Consider the following 22,972-nt stretch of genomic DNA (forward strand, 5'->3'; position numbering starts at 1 on the left):
TAAGATGTATATTTCATATGCATTTAAAACACTTCATACTTGTCTTTTGCCACTCAGGCCTTTTAAGGGAACATAACAGAAACCTCCATTAGTATTTGCAATGCATTTTAATTCAATGCTAAAAAATATTTGTCTCTAGTTTAATTTTTTCAAAGGTTCTCTGTCTAAAGTTCTTGAAATTAGATTATACATTTTTTTCCACTCTGCAGGACAGATTTGTATATGTAAATATAAGAGTCCGTGATAGAAGGAGAATGATGCCTCATGTCAGAGAGTCCCTACACAGTAACTCATTGTTTTTGCTGATCTTGGATATTCTAGGTGTTATTCAAGCGTGTTCTCAAAGGAGAAATCACTCCAGACCATTTGATCCGGATGAGTCCTGAGGAACTTGCGTCAAAAGAGCTGGCTGCCTGGCGACAAAGAGAGAACCGACATGTAAGGATGGCTTGTGTTCGTCTGGTCCCCTTCTCCATGAGAGGCTAGAATTAGATTAAACGAGTTACAAAATGAACAAAAACTCAGACAACTCACAGTCTTACCTGCCTTCACTGAGATTCTGTTGTCCCTCCCAGTTCGGCACCGAGGGTCTAGTCTCACGTTTCCAAGTGCCCTGAGCAGCTCCAGAGCACATTTATAAGCCGTGCCCGAGTTCTAGACAAAATCTAAAGGATGAACCTGTTTTTATAACATTGTAGTTGGCTTTTCTTTCTTTCCTCAGACTATTGAAATGATTGAAAAGGAGCAGCGGGAGGCAGAGAGGCGGCCGATCACTAAAATTACTCACAAAGGAGAAATTGAAATTGAAAACCAGGAGCCCGTGAAAGAGCCAGAAGCGATGGAAGTGGAGGTAAGGCTGTGTGTTGTTCCTGACAGCAGTGAATGCATTTCAAGAAAGCCCCAAAATCGGTAATGAATTAACCTTCAAGCTTCTGTTCCGTTTCTGTATGGATGTTCAGCCAGAGCCTGTACCCAAACCCGCTGAAGAGCCTGTGGATGTTCCTGAAGAGGAGGAATCGGAGATTAGCAAAGACACAACAAGCCAGCACAAGAGACACCTTTTTGACCTCAATTGCAAGATCTGCACAGGTGATTTTGTTATTTTTGTCTGCTTGTTGTTTGTTTTTGGTATTATTGTACATGTTTTTTTTGTGAATTTGCAGATTGTAAAGTTTGGTCAATATAACATTGCTAAAAACACTCTCTTGTCCAGAACTCTATATTAATGGAAACATTCAGTTCAGAAAGACATAGTGTATAATACAATAAGCAGCTATAACCCAGTGGCTATCTGTTGGTGTTTTAAAAGCTTTAAGCATAGTTTTTGTTTGTCCTGTCTGACAAAACAGATGTGATGGTGTTTATAGATAGATAGATACTTTATTGATCCCATGAGGGAAATTGCAGTGCAACAGCAGCTTAACACACACAACACAGCCACAGTGTAACGAATTATATAATAATAGTACAATACATACAATACAATACAAGAGTTACTCACAGTCCGGACGCACAAGAACAAACTAGAACAGAACAGTACACAGAAAATCGTATCACACTCATATCACACATATGAATATAAATATAGATGTAATATCTCATCTTATACCAGCTGAAGAAAAGAATTTCTGTCTTTGTAATACTGTAAATTAGTGTCTGATCCTAGAGAAAGCCACAATAATGGTTCTGACCTCAGTTGTAATAATTTATTTTTAGTGAGCATTCACTCATGGGCCTGGACAGCCATAATCCACCATATTTGATAGGTAATGTACAGGCACTGGAAAAAAAATGAAAACTCCTGGCTAAACGAGGGACAACAATTACATTGAAAGCAAGGGTTTCCATACTGATGTAGCTTGTGTTAATTGAGCGAATAACACCCCCGCATGCTTAGAGTCATGAAGAAGATCCTGGTGTCATCGGAAGAGGGGTGGTTTTTGGGGTGTGTTTGGCAGGAGCTTTAATGCCCTAGACAGCTCTACTTGTTGATGTTTCCCGAGCAGCTGTCTGAGGTCATGTAACCCCACATGGAGCTACCAGGGAAAGAAATCATCCGCTGGGGGCAGCAGAGCTTGCCATCATACATAGAGGAGCTAGTTCGGATACGGTGACGTCATTGCCCTCACTGCGCGTAGCAGGGACCTCAGCTGCCTGGGCTGGGGGAGGTTTCCTTTAGCTCATGCGGCTGGTTCCCTGTTGCTTTACGCCAGAGACCCGGGTTCGTGCCACAAGTGCTGCGGGACGGAATGGGGTGGCGGAGGACACGAGCCCATGCAGAACCACGACAGTCACATGTACGCTTCAGAATTGTGATATCTGTGCACTGATTGGAAGGGCAAGGCAAAGCAGGCAAGCAGCTGCAGATCAGTGGACTGCAAATTTCAACCTTGGTTGTGAGCAGCTAGTTTAATTAACAACCCCCAGAGAGCAGGATGCCATAGAAGAGTTGCAGGGCAAAAAATGTTTATAACATCAGGCAGTGTGCGTTTACAAGTCCAGTGGTACAAAGAACACAAGCAGTGGGGAAAAATGCAATTTGGTCAGATCATTCATCCTTTACCACGTTGTCTTTCAAAGTGCTTAAGGTCCCTATCTAAAGAACTTTACAGCTCTGGTAACTTGTTTCCAAAAGTGAAGGGTTCTGGCGGTAAATGCTAATCACTGTCTCATTGTCTCCCCATGTTGCTGTATTTCCTTCCTGTCGAGAGGGGTGTCTTTCAGGATGCCCACTGGTTTGATGACAGTGACATTACTGTTATCCGTATATCATTGCTTTCTTGGTCAGTAGAGCAATTATGAGATATCCTTGAACAGTGCCTGAAACTGAAGGTTTTCCACCTCCATCAATCAGGCATGAGCTGGTTCTCGTGGCAGAATGGCAGACGTGGCACTTACAGGCTGTATTTGCTGCACACAGTGGCCCATCTCCTCTGTTAACTGACATTACATTTGTGTTTCTATTTTTTGTTCACTAAATGTATGATCCTCCAGGCTTTGAAGGGGGACATGAGTATGTGTGTTTTGTGTCACTTGCAGGTCGAATGGCTCCACCCGTTGAGGATGCGAGTACTAAGGTAGTGAAGGTGGCCACCACTGTGATCCGGAGGCAGTCCAGTGCTGAGGGAGAAGCACCAGTCGAAACAACAGCCTCTGCTCAGCCTGACACTCTGGCCTTCGGTGACTTAGAGGAGAATAAATCCCTGACTTCTAGGGTCTCTTTCTCCTCTGAGGGGAGGTGAGATTTCATAATGCCTTGAAAAATGATTTTTAAACCTAGAGGAAGTTTATGTGAACTGCATTTTAATGAAGATCTGGAATGCAATGTCATATAACAAGGCTAATAATCAAACTGTAGCAGAATGATTGCTAGTTTGGTTTCTTGAAATGTTGCATTTTGTGACCTTAACACCGAACAAAAAAAAAAAAGAAATCCTAACCTCCACTCACTTGAAGACAACAGAAGAATGTGTAAGGCAAAACCTCCTAAGCTAAAGTCAGAGTAGGTCTCCATTCACATTTTCATAGACCTCATGGACATTGTCCAAGAAGAGGCTCCCCTCTTGTTTAAGAATGACATTTCAAATTGATCATGTGGCCTGGGATGGAGTGGCATCCTGTCCAGGGATAGGCTGGGATAGGCTCCAGCTCCTCTGCGACCCTGTACTGGTTAAAGCGGTTCAAAAATACATGGATAGATGAATCAGTCGACATTTTAGTGCAGATCACTTGATAATATCATACATTTGGAGTCTGTGTACTTTCTGCAATGCCTCCAAAGTGACAGACAAGTGAGGCCCAACTAGGTTGAAAGGGTAGTTGAAATACTTTATTAAAACAAAATAAAGGTGAATCAAATAAATATCCTGTACACACAGGTGGTGATAAACGTTTTCATCTTGCAGTGTTTGGAAAACACTGGTCAGCACTTGGCTTCATTTAAAAAGAGTCAAAATATCAAAAAAGTCTACTGCAGATTCTATGATCCCAAACAACACCAAAAAAGAACACCTTCAATGCTTAAAAGTGCTACAATAGTAGAAAGTAGTGTAATTGAAACATAAAAATGGTAGTCACTAGATGACTTTGTTTTTGTAAAAATAGATAATCCACATTTATGGGAAAACTTTAAAAAGCTCCTGTGTAATCAAGATGTGCCAGATTTTTTTTTACCAGAAATGTTAGCTTTGCATGTTCAGTTTATAAAATCTGCACTGACACAAAGTGGTTCCTTTTCAGTTATAGCTGATGAAGCAACAGATGTGCAGTATAACTATATACTTAGTTTTACAGCCTGTCAGCTGGAAAGACAATCAACTGCCTGTTTTTCTTACACTGCATATTCAGCTCGAGTCTGCCACAGCACATAAAATAAACAGAGACTACACTGAGGGCAGTTGAAAAGTATGACTTGGATTTTATAAATCAGAGCTGTTTGTAAGCTTATAAAGGTCCACTGCACATGTTCTAATTTTTATTCATTGTATTGCGTTGTCTGAAAATGTGTGATGAATGTGACGTTAATGCTACAACCAATCTACGAAAAGCAGCTGCTGGTGTTGTGATTAAGTAAACCCCGATTTGTGAGTGTGAAAGCATAGTAATCAGGATTTAAAAGATTTCACGTTTTTATCCATGATCTCAGTGTTCCGACTGTGTTTTCCAGATCTGAAGCTCCCAGCAGTGGAGAAGATGAAGCCACATTCCTCTCTCGTTTGGAGTCTCTTTGGAAAGGGTTCATCAACATGCCTTCTGTAGCGAAGTTTGTAACTAAGGCTTATCCAGTATCAGGCATTTTGGACCACCTAACTGAGGTTAGCTTGAGGTTTTTGCTTTAGCCTGTTAGAACCAAATGTGTATGTTCTGTTCCAAAAAGGAAACTGCATGAGAAAGGGTATTAAACATCTATTCATTTTTGTGATTTACACATAATATGGATAGTATTCTAACATGTTCTTCACTAGCATTGAAGCATGAAAGGAAATGCCTAGAACTGCAAATTCAAGTGTTTTACTCCTTGGCAAATGTTCCATAACCGTGTGGTTAGGAAAACTTGTTATACATACACTTTTGAGAGTAAAGCCTTCGTCCCAAACAGAAATGCAAAGATTATCCAGTGACGAGTATAATCAAGAACTTTGTAAGCTTTAAGATGGAATTCAGTTCCCAATAAACTGTTGCAAACCTCTTCAGATGTCACAGAGACACTGCTTCTCAAATGCTACAAAACTAATATCAATTGTAGCGCACATTGATGTCTGTTACAGTACTCACAGAAGTGAATAGCATCCAATAGTCTGGATTAGTTTTATGCAGTTCTATAATTGCCTTCAGACAGTAGCTGCAAAATCCATCTGCAAACAGTCATTAACAGGATCCATGAACATTGCATTGGTGATGGACGTTTAGACTCCCTGGGTCATGGGGACCACGATGTGGATGACAGAGGTGTATTCGTGGTTGTGGGAAGACTTTAGACTTTAACACCTTATAAATTCATCACTTTGCCATTCCTTTTTTGGGGGGGAAGCAGTATAATATATATTTGTATGTTTAAGATACCTTCACATTGTTAGAAGGTGATATATTTCTAATACGTGTATTTTGTGAGCCACATTACAAATATTTAAATGATAAAAAGTAACTTTGTAGATAGGGGAGTATAAATCTTCTGTTATTTGCAAGACTTCCATATTTCCGTATTTGATATCTGTGCAAGAGCTGTGGGCTGATCAGGGCACATCCAGTCTCCTGAAACATTAACACATATATGTTGAATTGACCACCCTGTAACAATGAGACATTAATATTGCCTTCAATGTTTTTACTTATAGGACCTGCCAGATAGCATTCAGGTTGGTGGGAGGATATCACCTCAGACAGTGTGGGATTATGTGGAAAAGATTCGTGCCTCAGGAACAAAAGTAAGTCAACTTTACAATAGGGTCCAGCAATGAGTTATCATTCCCTCCATTTGTGAGTAAGAGTCCCTTTACAGCTCTCATGTTGCTGTCGGATTTGCTGTGATTGCCTAGATGTATTTTTACCAGCAGTGAAGGAATAACAGGAGTCATCCGCTACAGTGCAGAAAAAACTTCTGAATCTTGAATGTAATTTATGAGAATTACAAATCGCTTACAATTACCCTTGTTTAATCTATACCGGTCTTTTCTTAAATAACTGAAAGGGTTTATATTTACCAATTTAATGAAAGGCAATGGTATATGAAGTAGAAAAAAAATGAATAATTATTAATTTTGTATCTGAAATTTGTGAACCCCTAGTTTATTTAGCACATTTAAGGGGGGTAATTAGAATCAGGTGGTTATATAATTGGGTAACAAGTTAACAAGTACTGGGTAAACCCTGTTCTATATGATGGTGAGAAACCTAGTGAGTTTGGCCTTTACCATGCAGGTAAGTGGAAACAAGTCATGCCACAATAAAACAGGATTTTAAAGGACCTTTCTGTGTGGCCAGTATCACTGTTCATGGCTCTACCATCAGGAAGAGATTGAACAGTAGTGCTTTTCATGGTAGGATATAACCAAGAAGAAATCATAACTCTAAAATGAACAGTGCCACCTGTCTCAAGTTCGCCAAAGAACGTCTGGATGAGCAGCAAGACTACTGAAAGAATGTTCTCTGGAAAATCAAGTCAGAAGTTGTTTTTTTTGGCCACAGTGAGAAATATACGTTGCGAAAACAGTTCTCTGACAGTTGCTATCCTAGAGCCCTCCATGCACTGTCCAACTCCCTAACTCATTTTTTCACATAAGGAATATTTCAGTATTTTTAGGTTTATCTTACCACAAAGCACAGGACGCCACACATAAGGCAATATTTAGATAAAGAGCACTGTTAATGCATTTTAATAATCATTTATAGCTCTCAGAAATGCTTTTTTGGTAATTTGTTATGTAAAAGCTGGTTAACTCAAAACACAAATGAACAAAAACAATCTAAATCTTTCAATTAGCTGACTTCAAGTTGCCATGAATAAAAACAGTGTTGCTAACCTGTACTTTCTGCGCTGGATTCTGCAGTGCAAACATCAGGTCACTCACACTGTGTGTGTGTTACATCACATCATAGCAGTTTGAGTTTTGTGATTTGTTACTGGCAGATGAAGGTTAGCTGATAGCTGTGTGCTTTCAGTGCACCCATTCCAAAGTACATGTCTTTCTCAGTACCTAATCATTATGGTTATGAAAGTTAATGATCCCAAATTATCCCGCACCCCTTGATATCTAACCACCCTCTCCAGCCTGCAATAGAGTGTTTCATGGCTGGCTTCAAAAGAGTCAAAATGTCCTGCACTCACAGCCGTTAGGTTGAGTCCCCTGGGTTCCCCATTCCACTGCAGGGGTCTACCCTACTCTCAAGCATGAACACAGTCAACACTCAATCATCAAGACTTCAGTCATCACAAGCACCATGCATGTCCTTTAAAATCAAACAATAACCTAATTGTACCCATGTGAGAGTGTGAATTTCTATCAATTATTCAGTAATTAAGTTTGTCACCCCCTGGTGTAGCTATTTACAAGTAATTAAAGGCCTTATAATTGCTTCTAGTGGCAGATTCGCTGTAACTGCAGCACCCTCTGAAGGGTGCGGGCCACAGCTGCCTTCCGCCAGAACAATGTCATCCCGACTCTCTCAAGTGGTAGGAGTATCATGGTTCTGGGCTACTTTGCCATTAATCTATCGTTGTGTTTGCAAATTCTGGAGGAATAATGTATCCGTCAACTGAAGCTGAGCTGAAAGTGGGTCATGCAGCAAGTGTAAGCAGATCTGCAACAGATGTCTAAAGAAGAAATTTTGCATTTTTGACTTGCTAAGTCAAAATCTAGGTTTAATCCCCATTGACATGTTATTGCTTGCCACGAGCTAATCATGCAAGGAAGCTCTTAAATGTCACCAACTTGAAGTTGTTCTGAAAGGACGAATGGACCAGAAAATCTAAAACCTGGATTGTGAGTGTAATTGTTGAAGGAAAAATCTAGTTGAAATTATCGTTGCTCAAAGAGATGCTACCAGTTATCAAATCGAAGGGTCATTTTGTTAAGTAAATAATTCAAATATAGCTTATGCATTTGTATTATACATGAAATCAGGTCATTGTCCTTTATTGAGAAGATTTGAAGTCTTTATTCTCTTATGGGTGAGAATACGGAACACCCCAGGGGGGTTCTCAGACATCTTTCCAGTACAGTAGGTATGTGTAAATCTGTGGAGTGATCTGTGGCAATGTGGACTCTTCCAGGAGGTGTGTCTAATTCGGTTTTCCCCGGGGACAGAAGAAGACGAGATCTCCTACACGCTGCTGTATGCCTACTTCAGCAGCCGCAAGCGATATGGTGTTGTAGCCAACAACATGAAGCAGGTTAAAGATATGTACCTTATTCCCCTGGGGTCTTCAGAAAAAATCCCCCATCATCTTGTACCTTTTGATGGCCCAGGTAAGGGAAAATATTTTTACTTCTGTTTTTCTAAATATGAGGAGGGCTACCGAGTGGAGGCCATTCTGCCCATTGAGCTTGTCCGTTTCTTTTTCTGGAGTTCCATGTCCAGGTGGTTGTACTGGGGGCACCCCTCCTTTCCTGAAACACTTCATTTATAGTACCAACTCAGTCTTAACCCGAATTCTTTAAGAGACAGAAGAAAACCAGGGCACCTTTCTGAAACCTGCACGAACACAGGGGAACAGATGCCTCCATTTTTAATTGCCCCCAGGACCCTGGAGGCATGAGGCAGTAGTGCTATCCACCACACTGACATGCTACCCCATCAGAAGACTTCACCCATCACCCAACTATTTCTCCTCTTGACCTTTGCACAGGCTGTTTAGATTGTTTTTAGATATTTTTTTTATATAAAGTCTTTTTTAATTCATTGCTTCCTATGCAACATTCCCTGTTTTATTTATTAATGTGTATGTTTTATTTTTGTTTGTAACCTCTCAGGTTTAGAAGCCAAACGTCCAAACCTTCTTCTAGGACTAATAATTCGACAGAGGGTCAAGAGGGACTTTGGAGTTGTCCTACCAGTAGATGTTTCTGAAAGTTCTTCAAGTAGGTTTTTGCCAGAGAAAAGGACCAAGGTAGATTTATCAAATGAAAGTGAAGATGGCCCTGATGAACAAAATGACTTCTTCAACCCCCTGAAGGTAGTCGCACCAAAGCATCTTGGGAAGCCTCAGCAGTCTGGTCAGGATGAGGCCGAAGATGAAAAGCAGCAACATGAAGAAGCTCCTATAGTGGTGGAAAGCAACGTACAGGAGCCTCCAAAACCATTGCGGTTCCTTCCTGGTGTTCTGGTTGGTTGGGATAACCAGCCTTCCACTCTTGATCTGGCAAGCAAACCATTGCCCATGGATATTATCCAGAGCTTACTGGGTACAACAGAAAAGGCACCAGAGAAAGAGACCACAGGTGATGGAGCTTCTTCAGAAAATATAGCAAGCAAAAACCCATCTTCAAATGGTCCTAAATTAGATCGATTTATTGTAAAAAAGAAAGAAGCCAAAATTGTTACAACAGAGCAGCAGTCTAATCCAAATGACAAGTGTACAGCTAATGATTCTTCAGATGTGGAGCCGTCAAGTGGTCCTTCTCCTGTTTCTCTGAAAGACAAACCGCCAGATGTTTCTACAGAGGCATTCCTTGCTAACTTGCCCACAGCTCAAGCAGGCAAAGAGGAAGACACCTTGTCAGAAAATAAGGTAGATGCACAGAAAGAAGAATTGCACAAAGCCCAACTGAAAAGCGAAGGATCATCGGCTACTGAAAAAATCGGCAATATCAGTTCAGTTTCCCCAGCTGTGTCTTGTGCGTCTGCTGAGGAACAACAGCCTACTGTCTCAAAATCTTCAGTGTTTTCCGGCTCGGTGAAGGACCCCAGACAGACTGTGGGAAGAATCTTGAAAAGCAGCCCTGCCCCATACTTGTCCCAAAAGCAAAGCTTTAATGATGATGATGCACATAGAAATGCTCAAGAAAAAGAAGTTAGTTTTAAGGCAGAAAATGTACATTCTGTTTCAATAGGTAATCCTATTCCTCGAGAACATACCCCTGTATTTAACGTTCCAGTGCTGAATACTGACATTCAGTGTTCATCAGCTCGTGCGGTGGGAACACCGCAGGGCTATTCATATCAGCAAGCCCTCACACGGCAAGAGGAAGTTCAGAATATAAGCACAGCCCCATCTTTTGCTAAGGGTGCTGATCTGAACATGCCTGTGCAGGGTCACCCCCAGGGTCCTCCTGTAGGGGTGTTCCCTCAAGGAGGGCCTGCGCCTCCACCTTCCAGCTTCCCTCCGCTTCATGCCAGTGGTCCCGAATTCCAGTACCACTCCATACCAGCACCAGGTTTCCCGGGACAAAACAACGCAGTGCCTCAGTTCCAGCCACAGCTCCAGCCGATGCCACCCAATTTCAGCTTTCCAAGAGCTGCCCCACCCATGTTTCACCAGCCAGAACCAGAGGGCCCGAGTCACGCTGCACCTTGGCCCGGAGCTGGCCCTCCTCTGCCTGGTTTCCCACCACGGCACCTACTTCCCGGACCAGCACCTCCATATGAGCCGCCAAGGTACGGGGGGTCTGGGAAGCCGCTGCCTTCAAAGGAGGACAAGGTTCCGGAAAGACGCTACAGTGATCACTGGGACAGGCAGCCCCATTATTCCGATGACGCTTACAAGAGAGACCATGGCAGTCAACAGGGCCGGCAGAGGTTCTACAGCGAATCTCATCACGAGAGGAAAGGAAGGGAGCACGAGAGGGACAGGGGAAAACACTGGGAGCATCACTCGGAGCAAGGCGGGCACCGGGAGAGAAGCCACAGCAGAGAGGAGAAGAGCAGGGAGCGCCACAGGAGCCACGAAGAGCGGCACCGGGACAGACACCCGAGTCACGGCGCGGAGCACGGCCGGGGGGAGAGGCACCGGGACCGGCAGCAGAGCGGGGAGCGTGGCGGCCGGCACGACGCGGATCGGGAGAAGAACCGGGAACGGGACAGGCACAAGAAAGACTACGAGTGCGAGAAAGGGGTGAAGTCCCCGAAAGAGAAATCAAAAGACGATAAACATTTATGATGGCTTGTTTTGATGCCGCCATCTTCTTAATGTGCATAGTTGTTTCTATCGGTATCAGATTGCATTTACACACCCGCTGAAACTCTCCTTAATTTTATCTTTAGAAACAGAACCAGTTCAGTACTTCAGTAGTTGAGCTTTTTAATATGTTAAAGCTAATATATAAGATGCCTTTTTTATTACTGACAAGATATATTCATATCTTTTGAGTTGGTTGAGTTTTAAATTTAACAGAAAAAAGTGGTTGTACATTTCTGGTTTGGATACTTCTGTTTCCGTTTCGTATGTTGTATGACTGTAATTAGAACTCGAGTTTTGAGTTTTTTTTGTTTTAAAAGATACTACTCCATGCTGTTGGTAAAACCAGTCACATTGCATGAAGCTACTTCAGATGGCAAACATACTTGGAATTAAATAAGTATTTTCATCATAAAATCTGCATTTTTTTTCAATGTAATGAAGTTTGTAAGGTCAAGGAGAAATGACTTTTAAAAATCTTTTTAGCAGCATTGTTGGTCTTTTTTTTTAATTTCTTCACTAAAATAAATGTTTTTTTAAATATTTGTCCATAATGATGTTTTGTGTAGATTTGTTCTGTACATACTGTATTTTCTTACACTTTAGGGTGAGTTGCAGTCAGTATAAATTTGTAGTCTATAGAAGACCTAAGATTATTTTTGAATGTTAAGAAAGTGTACTTTCCATAGAAAGAACCAAAAACTCCTGGTAAGAAATGATGCCAAGAAACTGTGTTGAGAATGTTCTGTGCCTAGGACATACTGGGGTGTATGAACGGATGTGTTTGCAATAAGGAGAGCAGTCTGCAGCAGATGGTAGATAGTTTCACAAGTGCCGTTTCTGGGGGAATGCTTATAAGGAGAAAACAGTCATGGTTATGTCTTTCAGCAGATAAGCACTTTACCAAGATACCATCCCAGGTGCTCCAGGCAAGTCAGCTGCATAAATGGGCACCAGCTTTAGCAGAGGTAGTGCTACTCTTGACTTGTGTCCCATCCAGGGGAAAGTATCATGCCTAACATGTTTGCTTAGTGCTACATAACAGGGTGAGCCACCAGATCTAGGGATGGATCTCACCTTTGACTACAGCAGATGGAGTGGCATCAGTGGCCACTGAACCAGAAACCAGTATGCATCCTGAATGGCTTTGAAACTACATGGTGAGCATTTCCCAAGGGCTGTGGGCTGAGTAGCTTGTTCCAGATGCCATGTTTTTCAAGCTGATATCTGGCATCCTTCAGGAAAAAGCTGGGTGAGCTCCTTGGATCAGTTAGCTACTACCAGATGGGCTCCTCTCTTTTTTATCTTTGATATTATGTTTCTAAGTTCAAGGAAGTTTTATTTAAGGCAAGTAGCTCGGTAGATTGCTGAAGTTATGTTGCATGGGCGTCATTTTAACAATGGCCATGGACAGGCGTAGCAAGAGTGTTCATAAAACTTAAGTTTTCATGGCTAATGGAACTAAATAGAAAACCTTTTCATAACCCTTTTTTCCTGTTTAGCCTATCCTGGTTTCAGTTTGATTAACATAATTGAAGTTGGATCCATAGCTGAATTTTCCCTGTGAGTAAATGTCATGAGATGAAAAGCACATCAAAATGGAAGGTTATCTTATAAAACACTTTTAACAAAGTTTAAAAAAAAAGTTTAACGGCAGCAGACAGTATCTCCATTACATATTCATCAATTAACCAAAGGCAGAATGTCTAGTGGTTTTCTGTTCCATTTTTTCTATTTGACATGTCCAGCAAAGTTTTTGATTTAATATGTCAATTCCTGTGTTGTCATTACTATATTTAGTTGGAAGAAAAACAGATTTTCCAGATAATTATAACCAACTGAGTATTTTATTCCACTTAGAATACTAATGAATCAGACACTTCTAATTACAAAAACTTTGCTAAGTCATGATTTGAAATAAAAAAACCGCACTGGAATTATGTATTCATATCTTCTGGTAATATGCTTTTTCTTTTATACATCACAATAACATACAAGTAATTCATGGGAATATAATTTTAGTCTTTAATTCACTCTTCCATTCTAAAGAAGACACCCGCAATCCGTCTAGTGTGGATTTTTTTTATAAATCTTTAAATTACTGTTTTGAACACTCCATGCCCAATCATGCACTTTACAAAAACATTAAATCAATTAATTATTACAACACTATTTGATGTCCAGTTTTTTCAGTCTCTACCTATCTAATGGTATGAATACTTGTCCTTTTGTATAGAGAGTGTTTTTATGTCATACTAAAGCAATCCCTGAAACCTGCATTTTTATTAAACCGTGTCTCCGCTATAAATATTGTAGCCCTCCGAGCTTTGAAGAAACTGTACCTTTTTTGGGTCCTGGAACAGAATGACATCTTTAATCCTACCCACTAACCCCTGAGTGAAAAGACCACCTGTTACACTGGCAATATCTCTGTGAAGCTCAAATCCTCCAAAGAAACAGATGCCACCATAATTTAAAGCCACATAACGCTCAAATGGGTCTATATCTTCAAAAAGCACCCTCTCCTCATTAATGTACACTTGGAAAACTGTTCTTTTTTGAATCACGGAAACGAAGTGCCATTTGTCACAACACAGGCTGGTCTCACGGTAGGTGAAAGGAACAGAAATTCTATCCCCCAGGTTTATGGCAACTTTAAGGTGGCCGTTGTTAAGCCCAACTGCAAAGTAGTCTTGGTCTTCATCAGCAGCAGTTCCCAGCCAGAGCAAGAGACCATCACTTTTACTGCTGGTGAAATTAAAGGATATCTTTGTAAACTTCAGATTCCTTGTTTCATAATCTGGATCCTCATATTTAACATAAGAGTTGCCCGTAAACCCTGCAGTCCGAAAAGAGATGGGTTTCTCGCAGTGTTTTCCTGCCCATCCCAGTGGGCACGCACAGCTGTAGGAAGCTGAAGGAGCGTGGGGCGTGCAGAGGGCACCATGTTGACACTGGTTGTCTGCACAGAACACGGACAGGGTACACTGGGGGCCCGTCCAGTGAGGGGGGCAGGTACAGCTGAACCTCTGGAGACGGTCTAATCTGCAGGTTCCATTGTTGCTGCAGACTTTATACCCACAGGCTGTGCCATCCCAGTCCCCCACGCCGGCGCCGCCGGACGCCCCCGTCTCGGTCAAGGGCAAGTCCCGCTCATTCAGGACCACCTCTCGGATGCAGCCGGTGAAGCCGACGGGTTCGTCCTCCACAGCGCTGGTGGAGACTGCAGATGAAGGTGACACGCCTCCCACGAAGAAGTGCGTGTTTGTGTCGAGTGCCGTCATGCCCGGGGTCGAGTGCCGGCTCACCTTTGCGCCGTCCAGAACCAGATAGCCATAGTTTCCCTCTCTGCCTGCGTGAACTGAGTGCCAAGATTTGCCAGTGGTGTCCACTTGTGCCATCGACTGTAGTGTGATAGTTTTATCCCCCAGGTGGTAACGCAGCTGCACATAGCCATGCGTCAGGGATACACAGAGAAAATCTCCTGTAGGAAAAAAGTCTATTATACAAACTGAATGAGAAGCAACCGCCTGCACTAAATTTATGTGCTCTGAAGCCGAAATAGTGACTGTCGTGTGTTTTTATCTTGGATTCTGCTTACTCCTGGAGAGTAAAAGGTCCTCATAGGTTTTTTTTTTTCTATCTGAACCTTTCAAGTGTTAATCATTGATTTAAGTGACTAAAATTATCACTATTATCAGGGCTTCTGCTATTGAGCATTGGATATTATAGGTTTTATTAAAGAAATACAAAACTATCAGCAGCTTAAGACATGGAAAAATCCTTAGTAAAATGACTAGTTCACTAAAAACCACTGAAGATGTGCATTTCAGTTATCTTCATGAACTGAATGAAAACCAATTTTATGGCTCTGGGGAGCCACTGTTTTTGTTACACTGTAGTTACAAATGAGAAAATTAGCAGTCAAAAATGTTTAGTATCTTGTTTTTCCACAAAAGCTTTAATCTTGGCAGCTGACTGCATACTTATGTTTGAATTATGAACTGGAATATTTCCAAATTGTTTATGAACAATTAGCTATTACAGTAATTATCCCAGCATACATATGTGTGATTAAATGGTAAATATATATTTTTGTGGTTGAAAACATAAGTGGTTCCTGCTAAATCAATACAGTGCTAATCGGGGTTATGTAAGGGCTTTCTGTTCTAAGAATATATTGGACTCTTTCATCAGTCTAATTGTGCCTGGATTTAATTGGATTATGCCAAAGAAGTGTATGACTGCATGATAAGCAGCTTTGAGACCCTATTCAGCATTTTGTGATGTTGGAAACTTACGCACCAGGACATTTTTTAAATTTCTGCTCCCCCTCTGTTTAAACCTGTAAAATTTTCCACCCATTGAAACACATTACATAAGCAGGGTGTGTAGCACCTGACTACATTTAAAATAACATTTGATCCAAGATGATTTCCTTATGCTGCTGCTCTTCTAGTCTATTATTAACACAATATCGCAAAGCATTTCGATCAATTATATTGGAAGAGAAGTGATGGAATATTTGCCTAACAACACTATTAGAAATATCTACCTATGTGGTGCAGACAAGAATTTCAGTGTCCAGTCTTTTTCCTTGACCAACCTGCTCGTGGGCTGAGGTGTTGTGCTGTGTAGAACATTATGCCATCTGGGGACAAAGGCTGGAACTGCAGCCGCAAGTGTGTTCTATGCCTGATGTTAAAAGGAGGAAAAGACATCCAGGAGGACTGGTCGCTGCTGAAGAACGGATCGCTGATGGTGAGGCCTGCAAGAGACACGGACAACGGAAATAACTTCAGGCTCAGGGCAGAATGTGTATCTCTTGAGATACATGGACTCAAAATGCAGAATGCAGGGCAGATAGACACAAATAGACACACCAGGGCCAGGTTTCCAGGAAGCCAGTTAACCTCCCACTATTTTTTTTGGACTGTGGGAGAAAACTTGAGCGCCTGGAGGATACTAACGTGAGCACATGAGAACATATAGACTCCACACAGAGTCCCAAGTGCAGAATTGAAGCCGGGGTCCCAGAGCTGTAAGGCAGCAATTTACAAAATTAGAAAATTACCGTTAAGATTATATATTGTTATCTTAGTTTATTTTTTTCACTATCGACTGTTTGAACTGAACCTAATTGAAGCAGCACTAACTGCTATTTCACTGTACCTCCTTGTTTATAGATTTAAAATTGAAAAGGTGCATACATGAAAGAGTTTTGAAAATAAACTGAGAAAAGAAATAAACAAGAATATGAATACTTAAAATGTAATTCTAATACTGATGCAATGATTAAATCTGTCTTCGTTTCTTGGGAGTAATGAACAGACGTTCATTTGCATTTTTATTATTTAGACAACATTGCTGCCTTCTTGTCAATCCCGATATGTATTGAAATTGAGGGCAGACTGCATTAGGACCCATAAAGCTTCTTATCCCTTATTTAAACTGATTATCAGGCAGTGAGCTAATTAATGACCCTACAGGCAGATCCCAATCATACTCTATAAAGATATGGAACATTAAAGAATCACCATTTTGTGCATGTTTTTTTAGACAAAGTACCTAGATTTTGGACATTGTTCATTTATACAATTTTGATTGGTTATTACTGTCAGTGACTTGTGGGACTTGGATGCATTAACACTAAAACCCCTTATTAGTGAAGCTGATTAGGTGATTTTACCAGTTGAATTTCAAACCTGGAGAAAACCACAAAAGAAGAACACAGAAAGAAACCAAGCTGTCCTGTTTTTCAAGAGAATGATGCCTTTGTGCCGTCAGGTGGACTTCCAGCAGTGGAACCACGTCGTCATGAATCAAACCTCTGTTTGACCACCCTGATGGACGTTCACGGTCAGTGAGACTGATGGCAGCCTGACTGCATGGCTCTTCATTGGTCAAATCCTGAGCCTTCATTTGCCTCCCTTCTGGTGAGCTCATCCTGAGGTGACAAAATTCCAGCTGTACAGCACACATCCTCGTGCTACTAACATCGGCTCATGGAGAAATGAGAATTGTCAGTTATGTTTTGGAAGGTCTACATGTCAGACGTGAGCCCCATGGCTCATCTGTGGGATGAGCTAGGAATGATGTGTGGCCTTTAGGGCTGAGATACTAGGGAACAGGCACATGCTTGTCCCAGCTTTTAGAAAAGAAGATGAAAGAACTGATAAGTCACCCTCTGCTACCCTGTGGTTGCTTTCAACACAGGCCACACACTGAACTAGCTTGTTGATTTTTTTGTAGACCAGCCCTATTGATGACCAATGTTAATCATCATCACTGATTTAATTGTCTTGCCTGTCCAAGAAAATTTACCTACTACAAAAAAAGGTTTGTCATTGTCCTAATAATAACTGAGATTTTGTTGCAGTTAATAAGCTCCTTTTGTTGCTCAGTATTCCAAAGAAATGTAATGTTCATACAAATACAGATGTGTGTGACACACAGAGCAGCATTCTTCATAATATTCAGGGTGCAATAGGCACAATGCACCATTGTTCATGATTCTGACTGCAGTGAACACATTTTTTCAGAGATGTGCAACCTAATATGGTGACTTATATAGAATCCTTTCAGTAAGTGTCTAGAGATATGTTTTATTTTACTTCAACAACTAGCTTGTAAAGCTTTGCAACTGACCTGAATAGCACTTTCCGTATTTTCTGTTTCTGCTAACTTTGCAAGTCAATGATCAAAAGTCATGCTGACACATGATGACTTGAACAGGCGACTACACTGAATAATCCTGCTTAGCACAGTGGTCAGAGGGCCCTGATCAGTAAGCTGCTGTGTTCCACTAACAGTATTCATTGCATGAAATCTATGAGACTGCTGACTATGTGCATGAAAGAGAAAAGGCCAGATCCTTTGAGTCTGCTTGAATCATGAGAAACTTTGGATCTCTGTGTGAGAGATTTAGCTCAGTTTGCACAAATAGCTCAGCATAGTGAGAGAGGTCTCCCCATGACTTCAGCCCCATTCACTCAGCACAGGTAGGAGCTATAATGATGCTCTGGTTCCTCAGTTAACTACAGCTTGTTAATATCTTTCCAAATTTTCACTTTTTCATGCACTTGAGTTAAAGAAGGCAGGACATATTAGTCTGCAAAACATATAGCAATAGAAATAGGATATCATGTTACAATAAATGTCAAATATGTACTGTATGTTATGTACGTTATGGAAACCCTTGCACACATAGAAAGAATAAATGCCTATAACCAGAAAAACTGAATTTACTGAATGAAAAAGTAACATTTGAGTAAAAATTTGTAACAACCCTCCATATATGAAATTCCATTTCTGACTTGCAGCAGTCTGAATAAGAACAAGTTGTATGAAGGAAAGGAACATGCAAGACTGACCTTGCTCACAGTACAGGCCCGTTGTGCCGAGAGGGCACTGACAGGCATACCCGTGTGGCAGAGGCAGGCAGGTCGAACCCTGGGCACAGCGAGGAGGGGGTCTGTGTTCAGGGTCACACGCCGACACTGTCTCCGTGCACAGTGCCCCCTTCCACCCAGGGGGACACCGACAGCTGTGAAACAGAGCAAGACCGCAGGTTGTCTCCAGGAGGGAAGTAGTCAAGAGCTCGTCACTGAAATCATGATATTCTCACCTTTCACAGGCAAGGTATCATTGCACTTCATAACGTGTTAATAGAAAAAAACTTGATAACATTTCAATGAGAAACAATCAAGAAACACATATACCTAACTTTCTCCTCTAATATTATATTATTTTCTGAAGAACTATTTTATAGTGATATTAAATTCATGGGTTTTTGCTCCTTATTTTAGTGTTACATGGTCAACTCTTATTTCAGTTATTGCTCCTTTGCTCCAGAGTGAAGCTTGCATGCAGTGCCACCTGTTGGTAATATTTTCACCTGCATCTCCTATAAAAAAACCTAAATTGCTTCACAGTGAAAAATCAAAGATTACAAAACTAACCATTTACATTTAGTCACACTCAGTCAGATCTTAACGTTTTGTCTTTATGTTTGTGTCTGTTTATTGATTGTTTTTTTTAACCTGTCTACTTCCTGGCCTGCATGGTCAGTCGCACATTCTGATCTCATCCATAAAAAATATTATTCATGGGTACCTGCAGGCCTTGTGCTTCTCCTTGGTATGATCACACTTAATTTACTTTGCGTACTTTGTAACTCAATCGACCCCATTAATAAAGCACACCAGGCTGCTAAGAAATGGAGCCACAGAGAGGGAAGAAAGAAAGGAGCTAAAGAAACTCCTGGTGAACTCTGAGCGGAACAGAACAGTAACACGTCTAGCACTCAGCCTGTCTTTGTATCTGTTAATGTGTGTTTGCCCATGTCTATTAACATAATATATAGAATAATGTATATTAGTAGATGAATAACTAATACTGTACTGAGATAAAATTAAAGACAGTAGTACAATATGTTCTTTTCCGAGGAAAAGTAACTTTTTATTTTTTTAATGAATGATTGAAGCTACTACATAGAATATCAGTAAGATCTTCAACAGTTCAAGTTAAATCTGAAGTAAAAGAATGTACAGGTAAGTAGTCACAGTGATACTTTTTAAATAGTTTAATATGGGCTAAAGGACAGAAACATAAATCCATCTCCCTTAGTCCAAGCTGCATGTTACGTATATTTTTATTGCAATACATTATCTTTTTTATTTTTTATGTGGTTTCAATGGAAACTTTACACTAATTTCCAACCACTGGTATTTACGGGACACATAACAATATGTGTGCTTGCACATTGTCTTTATAGAAAACCACTATTAATGCTACTTTATTAAAATTAATTCACTTAATTATAATTATATTAACAATTCATTGCATTTATATAATGCATTTAACTCCAGAGAATCTCAAAGTGCTTACTATATAGTCAGGAGACCCACTCTGCTACAAAGCAAATGCATCTCTACAATTCTTCTAAGGTCCTCTGCTATTTCTTTTAATCAGGGCGTGGTTCACACGAACAGCATTTCTTGAGAAGAGCAGACTGTCAGTAACCACCCTTTGTGTGCCTTTTTTATAGGGCAGGGCACCTCCAACCCACACCTCCAATCTCATCTCATCGATTGGAACACCTGGCTCCAGTGAGCTTTTGGAGAAGTCATTAGCCTAGAGGTTCACATACTTTTTCCAACCTGGACTGTGAATGTTTAAACAATGTGTTCAGTACTGACAAGAAGAAGTGCAACTGTTTGTGTGTTCTTAGTTTAAGCAGATTGTGTTTGTGTATTATTGTGACTTAGTTGAAGATCAGACCACATTTTTATGAGTAATTAATGCAGAAATCCAGGTAATTCCAAAGGGTTCACAAACTTTTTCTTGCAACTGTACATAAATACACCCCAAACCCCTTAACCTCATGTCAAAGAGTAAGAACTGCTCACCCTTCCAGATCTATCAGTAAGTGATAGAAATGCTAGGAAGTGACTGTACTGTAGCTACATTTTCATTCGTGTAACTTGTCACTGGTTACCTTTTAAAAGTACTTTCCCCAATACGATACATACTGACATATGTATAAATCTTATTGCTCAGAAAAAAAATGTTTAGGACATTAAATCATGAGTCCTTAAATTGAACTGCTGTATAATTTCCTCACAATTCTGTCATGCAGCACATGATTAGAATGATGGGTTCCTCTAACTCCTACCAGGATAAAAATATGATTTAAATTAAAAAGGAAAAGAGCAGGCAGATGTATCCCCTCTCTTTTTTTTGCTTTTTGTCCCCTGTCATTCACACTTAATGTGTTTAACAACCACACCATTCAATTTTCTGCCTGCTTGAAAAATGTTGGTCCCTTTCACACCTTCCTCTCTCTGGAGCAGCTAAAGGGATAATCACATTGATTACCTCAGCCACAGAAAGCACAGACTCACTCAGGCACTGTCAAATCTGAAACATTGACACATGACCTGTTTTCCATTTTAATAATGGTGTTGGCAAACAGACTTCAGAAATGTATTACCTCCAGCATGTGACACTGTGGAATAATTTTTCTATGAAGGAATGTACAGTACCTATCTTTCAGGACAGTCAAAAGCCAGTCAGAATTTTAGTGGAGGCCAGAATAATTCTATTACTTCTATACAGTCTATGTGAGTGCATTTGTGCACATGAACTAATGTCTCTCTATAAATAAAATGTTTCTGTTTGGTTTTCTAGAGTTTACACAAACTGAAATAAATTAATACACTAAAAATGTGCTTACTCTTGTAAGATCAAACTCCACATTTCAGTCTATTTAGACCTATCTTAGTAGGAGATGCACTGTATCAAAACAGTGTTAAACTGTGAGTATTTAAAAGATTAATATTATTATAAACTAATATCAGTGTGCAGGATTGAGAAAGTTCCATTATTCCTTCTAATGAAAAAACTATTATTTCCCTTAATATAGGCTTTTCTCTGTTCTCCCTATAAGAACTGTTACCACTGTTTAGAGTGGAAAACTCAGCTACTCAGCTAAATGTCCAACCAGAGAAGCAGTCTAGAGTTTCACTAGAGATCAACAGAGTGAGAAAGAAGTACAAAACTAATCCTTAAAATTGCATTTCTTGAATGAAGCATTAAGAGCAAAGGATGAATTTGAAATGCAATATTTAAAAATTAATTGTAGTAAAACGTTTTTAAAAAATCAAGGGAAGAAGTTGTTTAAACAAATGTTAATGTACTCTCTTCTTTGTAATTTTTATCTCTATTAGAAATTATAATTCATCACTACACGGATCAAACTAGTTTCATTTGTTTCCTCCTGCATTTTTACATGTTGAATACAAGACACTGCATTGACAATTTGCCCACACATTTTAGTGGAAAAGTGTGTGTTGAAGTGTCGTTTTCAATGTGAAGTTGTTGTTGTCATACTTACTACACAGTGGAGCCCGAATCCACACATGATCCTCCATTCCTGCAGGTGATCAATGTGCACGCTGTGCTTTCACACTGACCCACGCTGCGGCCAGTGTCAGGATGGACCTCCGGCTCTCCTGGAGCTCGGAACTGGGCCGTCCTCTTAGTCCGAACTTGCAGATCAAAGATGCAGCCTTTACAAAAGCACACAAGACAGATGGCCTCAAGCTCAGATTTGGGAAAAAAGGGAGCAAAAAGTCTTATCAAATCCAATAAACAGTTCTCTGAGTATTTTAGTATAACATGCACAAACATTTTGCTCATTTTAAAATCTTTATATTTATTTGGTAAACAACACCAAAAGACGAGACTAATCTATTTGCACCTGTTTTATCCTATCACCAAAATAAACACACCAGCTAGCCACCCTGTGCTAGAGTGTGCCTGCATTTTGTGTGAGTCACTTGAGTAAACAGAATGCAGGGAAATGTCATGTTCATTCATGAATATTTATAGCATGATGCTATTTATTCTCTGGACCTGGTATACTTAGACAACTCCTGCAGAAAAACAAATATGCTTAATTTATAAACCGGGCAGATGGTAATTGTTGATAGCATTGCAAATGTTTAGGTTAATGAAAATAAAGTAAAATAACACAAGTAAAAATTGTAAATATAAAGTAAAACAACACACAGTGGGTGAATGTCTACATTTAATACACCTTCTATATAAAATAAATTCCAGAAAGCAATAATGCATGTAATCTATATTATTGCAATTGCTGATATTCAGTAATTGCTGCAAAATTACTTTGAGAAATGAGTTCTGCTTAAGGTTTCATGCTGAATGTAATGTATCCATTACATGGTTATGATTTCATTTGAAGGTGCTGAGAGGAACACAATTATTTTTCAATTTCCTATCTATTTCTCTTATATCGGACAGTGCAATGTACTTTAAGGAGAGACAAGGGGATTA

General features: G+C 40.3%; 2 protein-coding genes across 6 annotated transcripts in view; one reads left to right on the forward strand and one right to left on the reverse strand.

Annotated features, from left to right (window-relative positions):
* The window catches only part of phf3 (PHD finger protein 3), a 31,686-nt gene extending 20,022 nt beyond the window's left edge, over positions 1–11,664 (forward strand). For all 5 annotated transcript variants that reach the window (XM_088934018.1, XM_088934019.1, XM_088934020.1 and 2 more), the window contains 8 exons: positions 322–438; positions 722–850; positions 960–1,089; positions 3,040–3,238; positions 4,667–4,814; positions 5,835–5,924; positions 8,270–8,465; positions 8,970–11,664. In XM_088934018.1, coding sequence (XP_088790144.1) covers positions 322–438; positions 722–850; positions 960–1,089; positions 3,040–3,238; positions 4,667–4,814; positions 5,835–5,924; positions 8,270–8,465; positions 8,970–11,095 — 3,135 coding nt within the window. In that variant the 3' untranslated portion in view covers positions 11,096–11,664. The remainder of the gene's footprint in view (positions 1–321; positions 439–721; positions 851–959; positions 1,090–3,039; positions 3,239–4,666; positions 4,815–5,834; positions 5,925–8,269; positions 8,466–8,969) is intronic.
* A 1,280-nt stretch (positions 11,665–12,944) lies between these two features.
* The window catches only part of eys (EGF-like photoreceptor maintenance factor), a 341,768-nt gene continuing 331,740 nt past the window's right edge, over positions 12,945–22,972 (reverse strand). The window contains exons 47-50 of the mRNA XM_088934016.1: positions 22,011–22,185; positions 18,487–18,659; positions 15,720–15,881; positions 12,945–14,597 (exon numbers count right to left, since the gene is read on the reverse strand). Of these exons, the coding sequence (XP_088790142.1) occupies positions 13,399–14,597; positions 15,720–15,881; positions 18,487–18,659; positions 22,011–22,185 (1,709 nt within the window). The 3' untranslated portion in view covers positions 12,945–13,398. The remainder of the gene's footprint in view (positions 14,598–15,719; positions 15,882–18,486; positions 18,660–22,010; positions 22,186–22,972) is intronic.

Source organism: Atractosteus spatula, chromosome 15 (genome assembly GCF_055471065.1).
Source record: "Atractosteus spatula isolate fAtrSpa1 chromosome 15, fAtrSpa1.hap1, whole genome shotgun sequence".
In the NCBI taxonomy this organism is placed as follows: Eukaryota; Metazoa; Chordata; class Actinopteri; order Semionotiformes; family Lepisosteidae; genus Atractosteus; species Atractosteus spatula.